The following is a 10,169-nucleotide window of genomic DNA, read 5'->3' on the forward strand; positions in this document are numbered from 1 at the left end:
GTGAATGCACAGGTTCCTCACTTTCGTCTTTCCCACATCGTTCAGATTCTGCTGGATTAATAACTTCGTTTCCCTCCAGTGCCTCAGATGTCCCTCACAAAACACAGGAAGCCGTTTTGTCCCCTTAGCTGGTTCAGAGGTTACGGATTACTCAGTGTCATCCACGCCCATTGCATAGCTTCTCAGTCCCCAACTTTGCCCGTACTGAATTTCCTTCCTAACATTTTGATCAGGTGGAAGAATGGCCTTAAAGTTGGGGGGCATAATATGCCTGGCAGAAAATTACTTAATTCCTCATTTGGTGTCTATAGGTTCTCATCCCAAGGAGGCCATACAAGAATACGGTTTGCATGATGCCCAAGAACACATGTCATTAGATGGCCTCCTTGTCATGAGGAACCTGGATTCTTACCAATGTTTGGTGCAGATGAATTTCAGGGAGTGGCTGGACAGCACGTGAGGCCAGGAAAGGCTCCCTGCATTCAGAAGAGCTCCCAAATGCAGAAGAGCTCCTACTGGTCCAACATTAGTTGCTGTTCCTGAGCTGTAAGACACCAGTTGGGCAGGAACTTTGGACACTGCGTATACAAGAGAATAGGACTTCCGTTGTTCAAGAAGAAACTCATGTTAATGTTTTGCTCATGCTCCGTCCCAGGGTTCGTTCTGACTTGTCTTGACCAATAAACTTTAAGTACCCTTGAACAGAGGACAGCCTTGGTTGTCCATCTGTCCATATCGGCTACATAACATGACACTGTGAAATTTTCTCATATGGAAAAGGGAGAGAGTAATTTTTATGGGGACTGTATGAGGCTCAGAATGCACAATGCATATGCTGTTGCACATGTATGTAAGTTCATATGTCTGGAATGCTGTACAATAAGACAAAACAAAATGTGGCATGTATGATGGTACAGGATTTATTAAGAATAATGGGGGACACACCCTACATCTAGGGCGATAATTCCAAGAGATCATAAGAGGCAGAAAGCTGGATACAAGAACTGGGAGTACATGGGAAAAGAAAGCATGACTGAGAGATTTTCAACAGTGGCAGAAACGTGTGTAAAAGCTCTAAGGATATGTTTTCCCAAGTCACTTAGAAGGAGAGGAAGAAGATCTTGACGGCAGAGTCAGAGCAGAGACCAACACTCCATGTCGAGGATGCACGAAGCTGCCACACGATTCACAAGATCTAAGGACCAAGAGAATCGGGGCGAAGCACGCCACACTCCCTCAAGCTGGTTCACACGCTAAACAGGCAGATGAGTAAAGCAACTTTGGCGAGAGCGTGCTGCCTTCCAGTACGTTTGTAAGTGGATTTGTTGGCAAATGGCAGGTCAATGTTGTGGGCAGATGACTGTTCTTGGTCGGGCAATCAGCAGCAGGAAGGCTGGCAGCAGGCGGTCTGACAGCACACCGGGCGGCAGCAAGGCTGGCAGCAGCTGGATCCACAGCTCTGTGGCAGGCAGCCAGGCAGGCTGCAGCAGGTGGGCCGGTAGCAGGTTCTGTGGCAGTACACGGGTCCAGAGCACACTGGCTGGCAGCAGGTGGATCCACAGCAGGTCTGTCCACAGCCACTAGGCCCACAGCAGGAGGGCTGGCAGCAGGGGGTCACACAAGTCGGCCGGCAGCAGGTGGTCCTGCAGCAGCTGGTTTGACAGCAGGTTGGGCGGCAGCAAGGCTGGCAGCAGCTGGACCCACAGCCACTAGACCCACAGCAGGTGGGCTGGCAGCAGGAGGTCACACAAGTCGGCCGGCAGCAGGTGGTCCTGCAGCAGCTGGTTTGACAGCAGGTTGGGCGGCAGCAAGGCTGGCAGCAGCTGGACCCACAGCCACTAGACCCACAGCAGGTGGGCTGGCAGCAGGAGGTCACACAAGTCGGCCGGCAGCAGGTGGTCCTGCAGCAGCTGGTTTGACAGCAGGTTGGGCGGCAGCAAGGCTGGCAGCAGCTGGACCCACAGCAGGTCTGTCCACAGCCAATGGACCCACAGCAGGAGGGCTGGCAGCAGGGAGTGCTGCAGCAGGTGGGCTGGCAGCAAGGGGAGCAGCACGACTGGCACATCGTGTTACGATAGAGGGGGGCTCTTGCTCACAGGTGAGTTTTTCGGATTCTGATGACTCCTTGTGTTCTGGAGCTTTTTATAGTCCAGACCCCCCAAAATTTGGACCAATGACAAGGACTTTGCTTGTTGTTGTTTATATTGTTTTCCGTAGCCACTAGGGAATTGTGAAAGAGGAAGAAGTTGTTCCCTCTTATGAATTTTTAGCAAGTAAGTGTTTCATGTGTTTCTTAATTGAGAATAACTCACAGCAACTCTTTCCAGGATCAAGGAAGGTGGTCGCCTCATCAGCATCGTTCCTGTAATGATCACAATCAGATCATGTGATGCAGTTCCCACTGGCCGACGGAGGGTCAGAGCACTTGTCTCTCCAGATTTCTTCCTTGGTTGTACTTAGAGTGGGACGTGTTCCTGCAGAGGGGCACCATGCTGATATGTTCAGAGTCACAAACTGCATGCACGCCCGAGTCCAAGTCTGTTTCCCCACAGAAGCCTGATTCAGGACCACTACCCGTATCTATCCGTAGCATCCACCCCACCTGCGTACCCTGTTCTACCAGAGGCACTTGGGTAGAGGGTGTTTGGCACAACGTCTTTCATATGGCAGGGCAGAACCGAAGCAGTTGGACAGAAGCAGTGGGACAGTGGCACTAAGAAAGCGTCTTTTTCAATCCTGGGTGAACAACAGTCCTAATGCTTCCAGAACTAAGGGGTTTCCCAGGAAGTGAGACTTGCAGTTGAAGTTTGGGCAGACAAGGATGAATTGGAGACTCTAGCCCAAACATGGAGAGAAAGCACCCTCAAGTGACCTCATGTCACTGACAGTACGTTCATTGCGCCATGGTGCTGTCTTCTTTCTTCTCTATCTGTCTCTGTCTCTCTCTGTCTCTGTCTCTCTCTCTGTCTCTCTCTCTGTCTCTCTCTGTCTCTCTCCCTTTGTCTCTCTCCTTTCCTTGTCTTTTGATGTCTCTTGTTCTTTCTATGTTTCTTTTTCTATTTAGCTTTCTGTCTGTCTCCCTTCCTTCCTTCCTCCTTCCCTACGTTTTGTCTCCCTCCTCCTCCTCCTCCTCCTTATATTCCTCCTCCACGTCCTTCTTCAAAAAATTGTGGCTGTCCACCACACTGAAGTTGCAAATATTCGATCCGAGTGGAGAAACTCTTAGATTACAGATGGTGTTTTTAATACCCTACACCTATGTCTTGGATCTCAGTATGTTCAGGCTAATTTCTGTCTGTCAGATCCACTTCTCTGTGCCTGTGGGCTCTTTTCATCCAGCAGCACAAAGTCGTGCTCTGTCTGTGTGCCACGCTGAGAAAAACACTCCTCCAGTGCTTCTTTAGAGTTGGCTTATAGAGACTCCAGCTTCCTTGTTCCTCAATTAGGATCATCCCCAAATGAGTGTCTTCCGTCATTTCTCATAGTATCCCTCCAGTGTAAGCGTCAGCTGCCCACTGTGATGCTGGCTCATGACCGCCCTTCCCGCTCTCACTTCCCCACTGCACTACCGCTATGGACCACACTCCCCAGACCATGACATGCACTTGAACCTTTTCTCCACAGTAACTTCTGGGAGGAAGCAAACTATGACATCAGCGTCTTCCGTTTCCGCACCTTTGCAGGGCTGTTGAGTTGTTCTCCTCTGTTCTTGTCCCCACCGCAACAAAGACTTGAAGGGCAGAGACACGGTAGTGAAGCGGTGTGCAAGTTTTCTTTGAGTACACTCTAAGTGAGGAACGGGCCAGAGTTGAGGGAGATGAAGGCAAGTTTACTTGAATAAGGTCGAGATTAAGGAAAAAAGGGGGAGGAAAAGGAGGCTCATTGAACCGCTGCTTGGCACAGGGCATAATCCCTTGCCAACTTCTAAAGCCACACTCACCTGCCGTCCAGTGCCCGCTTGAGTCTGCATGGCAAGGGAACTAAGTCTCTGCCCGTGGGGGAGCCTGAGAGCCCTGCATTCAATGAGATTATGTCCTGAGAACGTCCTAAAGATCAAGAAAGGAGATTTTCAGGCAGGCTACTACGGAGTATGATCGTATTGCTGCAGTTGCGTCTCGGCAACCCAGGCGATGGGAATTCGCAAGCCCAAATCACAGCTCTCCGTAGCCCCTCCCTGCTTACTTGGAGTAGGACAGAGAGAGGGACACACTGGAAGAAAGGCGAGTGCGGGCAGCCTCAGAGAGGCGGCACTCTTAAGGGCTTCGGATTCTGTCTCTCAAGGCTTTCAAGAACAGGATAAAGGTAAACGGATGGGGGGGTTGGGTTGATGTGTAGGCTTGATGTGAGGGTTCAACTCGTCTATCTTCAGTGAGGGACACTATGTCCACATCCACGGTCAGTCCTCCAGGAAATTCTGTATGTTAAGCTTAACACAATGGATTTATTGATCCTGTTCCTCTCCAAGATACTCGTTAGGTGACCCGCAAGGACTGGGAATATATCAACTAAGACTGCTTGCCGTGCCTTAGGATAGGTAGATTTCTGACTACCAGAGAACATCTTAGGAATCTCACCTCCTAACTCCCTGGTTTTTGAAGTGGAATCTTAGCCTACGATGGCGCCCCTCCTGTTCTTCCTGCCCTGTTTATCTCAGCATTTCTCATCACAGGCAGGAAGAGGTAACAGTGATGCTTGTCTCATGTCTCAGCTCTATGTCAGCTGCATTAGATAGAGCGAGTCTCAAGGTCAGCCCAGATTCAGAGCACGTGGCATGAACTCACTTTGCCACGGGGTGTTAGCTCTGTGAGTCCTTTCTGGCTCTCTGGCTTTATCTGATCAACCCCCTAAGTTCTTGGTGAGCGTCCCCCTCTTTGCATCGCACTTATATCGGTCTTCGTGCCTAACACCTTCGTCTCCAAAAGGGGAACCTATAGACCTGCCTTGCACATGTCTCCAAGCACTAAAGGTAACATGTGTGAAGCATCCAGTGGCAATACGAGCAGCAGTAGGCAGCCCAGGACACGTGAGTTCCTCCTCGCGTCCACCCAGACCCCCAGCAGGAAGCAGCAGCCAGCAAGCTCGGTGTGGGCACTCTCTTCAGAACATGCCATGCACACAGTGTCACCAGCTGACACGTGTCCTGGGCACTGACCTGGTTAACTCAGCAGAGTTAGCTCTCCTGCTCCCAAGGAGGTGATCCAAGCCCCAAACTCTTCTATTCCTTTCAGAGCCCGAATCACACCCTACCTCCCTGAATCTCAGGCAGCATCGTTAGTTCAGGGCCCAACGCGCCAGCCTTCTCTGCTGGCTCCTGTGAATGCACAGGTTCCTCACTTTCGTCTTTCCCACATCGTTCAGATTCTGCTGGATTAATAACTTCGTTTCCCTCCAGTGCCTCAGATGTCCCTCACAAAACACAGGAAGCCGTTTTGTCCCCTTAGCTGGTTCAGAGGTTACGGATTACTCAGTGTCATCCATGCCCATTGCATAGCTTCTCAGTCCCCAACTTTGCCCGTACTGAATTTCCTTCCTAACATTTTGATCAGGTGGAAGAATGGCCTTAAAGTTGGGGGGCATAATATGCCTGGCAGAAAATTACTTAATTCCTCATTTGGTGTCTATAGGTTCTCATCCCAAGGAGGCCATACAAGAATACGGTTTGCATGATGCCCAAGAACACATGTCATTAGATGGCCTCCTTGTCATGAGGAACCTGGATTCTTACCAATGTTTGGTGCAGATGAATTTCAGGGAGTGGCTGGACAGCACGTGAGGCCAGGAAAGGCTCCCTGCATTCAGAAGAGCTCCCAAATGCAGAAGAGCTCCTACTGGTCCAACATTAGTTGCTGTTCCTGAGCTGTAAGACACCAGTTGGGCAGGAACTTTGGACACTGCGTATACAAGAGAATAGGACTTCCGTTGTTCAAGAAGAAACTCATGTTAATGTTTTGCTCATGCTCCGTCCCAGGGTTCGTTCTGACTTGTCTTGACCAATAAACTTTAAGTACCCTTGAACAGAGGACAGCCTTGGTTGTCCATCTGTCCATATCGGCTACATAACATGACACTGTGAAATTTTCTCATATGGAAAAGGGAGAGAGTAATTTTTATGGGGACTGTATGAGGCTCAGAATGCACAATGCATATGCTGTTGCACATGTATGTAAGTTCATATGTCTGGAATGCTGTACAATAAGACAAAACAAAATGTGGCATGTATGATGGTACAGGATTTATTAAGAATAATGGGGGACACACCCTACATCTAGGGCGATAATTCCAAGAGATCATAAGAGGCAGAAAGCTGGATACAAGAACTGGGAGTACATGGGAAAAGAAAGCATGACTGAGAGATTTTCAACAGTGGCAGAAACGTGTGTAAAAGCTCTAAGGATATGTTTTCCCAAGTCACTTAGAAGGAGAGGAAGAAGATCTTGACGGCAGAGTCAGAGCAGAGACCAACACTCCATGTCGAGGATGCATGAAGCTGCCACACGATTCACAAGATCTAAGGACCAAGAGAATCGGGGCGAAGCACGCCACACTCCCTCAAGCTGGTTCACACGCTAAACAGGCAGATGAGTAAAGCAACTTTGGCGAGAGCGTGCTGCCTTCCAGTACGTTTGTAAGTGGATTTGTTGGCAAATGGCAGGTCAATGTTGTGGGCAGATGACTGTTCTTGGTCGGGCAATCAGCAGCAGGAAGGCTGGCAGCAGGCGGTCTGACAGCACACCGGGCGGCAGCAAGGCTGGCAGCAGCTGGATCCACAGCTCTGTGGCAGGCAGCCAGGCAGGCTGCAGCAGGTGGGCCGGTAGCAGGTTCTGTGGCAGTACACGGGTCCAGAGCACACTGGCTGGCAGCAGGTGGATCCACAGCAGGTCTGTCCACAGCCACTAGACCCACAGCAGGAGGGCTGGCAGCAGGGGGTCACACAAGTCGGCCGGCAGCAGGTGGTCCTGCAGCAGCTGGTTTGACAGCAGGTTGGGCGGCAGCAAGGCTGGCAGCAGCTGGACCCACAGCCACTAGACCCACAGCAGGTGGGCTGGCAGCAGGAGGTCACACAAGTCGGCCGGCAGCAGGTGGTCCTGCAGCAGCTGGTTTGACAGCAGGTTGGGCGGCAGCAAGGCTGGCAGCAGCTGGACCCACAGCCACTAGACCCACAGCAGGTGGGCTGGCAGCAGGAGGTCACACAAGTCGGCCGGCAGCAGGTGGTCCTGCAGCAGCTGGTTTGACAGCAGGTTGGGCGGCAGCAAGGCTGGCAGCAGCTGGACCCACAGCAGGTCTGTCCACAGCCAATGGACCCACAGCAGGAGGGCTGGCAGCAGGGAGTGCTGCAGCAGGTGGGCTGGCAGCAAGGGGAGCAGCACGACTGGCACATCGTGTTACGATAGAGGGGGGCTCTTGCTCACAGGTGAGTTTTTCGGATTCTGATGACTCCTTGTGTTCTGGAGCTTTTTATAGTCCAGACCCCCCAAAATTTGGACCAATGACAAGGACTTTGCTTGTTGTTGTTTATATTGTTTTCCGTAGCCACTAGGGAATTGTGAAAGAGGAAGAAGTTGTTCCCTCTTATGAATTTTTAGCAAGTAAGTGTTTCATGTGTTTCTTAATTGAGAATAACTCACAGCAACTCTTTCCAGGATCAAGGAAGGTGGTCGCCTCATCAGCATCGTTCCTGTAATGATCACAATCAGATCACGTGATGCAGTTCCCACTGGCCGACGGAGGGTCAGAGCACTTGTCTCTCCAGATTTCTTCCTTGGTTGTACTTAGAGTGGGACGTGTTCCTGCAGAGGGGCACCATGCTGATATGTTCAGAGTCACAAACTGCATGCACGCCCGAGTCCAAGTCTGTTTCCCCACAGAAGCCTGATTCAGGACCACTACCCGTATCTATCCGTAGCATCCACCCCACCTGCGTACCCTGTTCTACCAGAGGCACTTGGGTAGAGGGTGTTTGGCACAACGTCTTTCATATGGCAGGGCAGAACCGAAGCAGTTGGACAGAAGCAGTGGGACAGTGGCACTAAGAAAGCGTCTTTTTCAATCCTGGGTGAACAACAGTCCTAATGCTTCCAGAACTAAGGGGTTTCCCAGGAAGTGAGACTTGCAGTTGAAGTTTGGGCAGACAAGGATGAATTGGAGACTCTAGCCCAAACATGGAGAGAAAGCACCCTCAAGTGACCTCATGTCACTGACAGTACGTTCATTGCGCCATTGTGCTGTCTTCTTTCTTCTCTATCTGTCTCTGTCTCTCTCTGTCTCTGTCTCTCTCTCTGTCTCTCTCTGTCTCTCTCTCTGTCTCTCTCTGTCTCTCTCCCTTTGCCTCTCTCCTTTCCCTGTCTTTTGATGTCTCTTGTTCTTTCTATGTTTCTTTTTCTATTTAGCTTTCTGTCTGTCTCCCTTCCTTCCTTCCTCCTTCCCTACGTTTTGTCTCCCTCCTCCTCCTCCTCCTCCTTATATTCCTCCTCCACGTCCTTCTTCAAAAAATTGTGGCTGTCCACCACACTGAAGTTGCAAATATTCGATCCGAGTGGAGAAACTCTTAGATTACAGATGGTGTTTTTAATACCCTACACCTATGTCTTGGATCTCAGTATGTTCAGGCTAATTTCTGTCTGTCAGATCCACTTCTCTGTGCCTGTGGGCTCTTTTCATCCAGCAGCACAAAGTCGTGCTCTGTCTGTGTGCCACGCTGAGAAAAACACTCCTCCAGTGCTTCTTTAGAGTTGGCTTATAGAGACTCCAGCTTCCTTGTTCCTCAATTAGGATCATCCCCAAATGAGTGTCTTCCGTCATTTCTCATAGTATCCCTCCAGTGTAAGCGTCAGCTGCCCACTGTGATGCTGGCTCATGACCGCCCTTCCCGCTCTCACTTCCCCACTGCACTACCGCTATGGACCACACTCCCCAGACCATGACATGCACTTGAACCTTTTCTCCACAGTAACTTCTGGGAGGAAGCAAACTATGACATCAGCGTCTTCCGTTTCCACACCTTTGCAGGGCTGTTGAGTTGTTCTCCTCTGTTCTTGTCCCCACCGCAACAAAGACTTGAAGGGCAGAGACACGGTAGTGAAGCGGTGTGCAAGTTTTCTTTGAGTACACTCTAAGTGAGGAACGGGCCAGAGTTGAGGGAGATGAAGGCACGTTTACTTGAATAAGGTCGAGATTAAGGAAAAAAGGGGGAGGAAAAGGAGGCTCATTGAACCGCTGCTTGGCACAGGGCATAATCCCTTGCCAACTTCTAAAGCCACACTCACCTGCCGTCCAGTGCCCGCTTGAGTCTGCATGGCAAGGGAACTAAGTCTCTGCCCGTGGGGGAGCCTGAGAGCCCTGCATTCAATGAGATTATGTCCTGAGAACGTCCTAAAGATCAAGAAAGGAGATTTTCAGGCAGGCTACTACGGAGTATGATCGTATTGCTGCAGTTGCGTCTCGGCAACCCAGGCGATGGGAATTCGCAAGCCCAAATCACAGCTCTCCGTAGCCCCTCCCTGCTTACTTGGAGTAGGACAGAGAGAGGGACACACTGGAAGAAAGGCGAGTGCGGGCAGCCTCAGAGAGGCGGCACTCTTAAGGGCTTCGGATTCTGTCTCTCAAGGCTTTCAAGAACAGGATAAAGGTAAACGGATGGGGGGGTTGGGTTGATGTGTAGGCTTGATGTGAGGGTTCAACTCGTCTATCTTCAGTGAGGGACACTATGTCCACATCCACGGTCAGTCCTCCAGGAAATTCTGTATGTTAAGCTTAACACAATGGATTTATTGATCCTGTTCCTCTCCAAGATACTCGTTAGGTGACCCGCAAGGACTGGGAATATATCAACTAAGACTGCTTGCCGTGCCTTAGGATAGGTAGATTTCTGACTACCAGAGAACATCTTAGGAATCTCACCTCCTAACTCCCTGGTTTTTGAAGTGGAATCTTAGCCTACGATGGCGCCCCTCCTGTTCTTCCTGCCCTGTTTATCTCAGCATTTCTCATCACAGGCAGGAAGAGGTAACAGTGATGCTTGTCTCATGTCTCAGCTCTATGTCAGCTGCATTAGATAGAGCGAGTCTCAAGGTCAGCCCAGATTCAGAGCACGTGGCATGAACTCACTTTGCCACGGGGCGTTAGCTCTGTGAGTCCTTTCTGGCTCTCTGGCTTTATCTGATCAACCCCCT

At 50.5% G+C, this 10,169-nt stretch overlaps 1 protein-coding gene across 2 annotated transcripts; it reads right to left on the reverse strand.

The window, feature by feature from the left end:
* Positions 1–904: 904 nt before the first annotated feature.
* On the reverse strand, positions 905–8,553 carry LOC140849142 (uncharacterized). Of its 2 annotated transcripts, XM_073235590.1 has the most exons (4): positions 6,849–8,553; positions 6,715–6,770; positions 5,289–5,296; positions 905–2,032 (listed from the first exon to the last, which is right to left on the reverse strand). In XM_073235590.1, exons 1-4 carry the CDS (start codon positions 7,376–7,378, stop codon positions 1,379–1,381), a joined length of 1,248 nt encoding a protein of 415 aa, XP_073091691.1. In that variant the 5' UTR covers positions 7,379–8,553; the 3' UTR covers positions 905–1,378. The 2 variants fall into 2 exon arrangements, with proteins under 2 accessions (XP_073091691.1, XP_073091690.1); XM_073235589.1 differs by lacking the exons at positions 5,289–5,296; positions 6,715–6,770 and adding an exon at positions 6,675–6,678 and having other exon boundaries at positions 905–2,056; positions 6,900–8,552.
* Positions 8,554–10,169: the final 1,616 nt, after the last annotated feature.

The sequence above is a fragment of the Manis javanica genome, chromosome 4, assembly GCF_040802235.1.
Source record: "Manis javanica isolate MJ-LG chromosome 4, MJ_LKY, whole genome shotgun sequence".
In the NCBI taxonomy this organism is placed as follows: Eukaryota; Metazoa; Chordata; class Mammalia; order Pholidota; family Manidae; genus Manis; species Manis javanica.

Bases quoted from the DNA above. Each gene is read 5' to 3' on its own strand.
- LOC140849142 (XM_073235590.1), bottom strand. From the start codon at position 7,378: ATGTGCCAGTCGTGCTGCTCCCCTTGCTGCCAGCCCACCTGCTGCAGC. The intron at 6,771-6,848 runs GTGCTCTGGACC...CCTGCCACAGAG, and splicing joins TCCACCTGCTGCCAGCCAGT to CTGTGGATCCAGCTGCTGCC.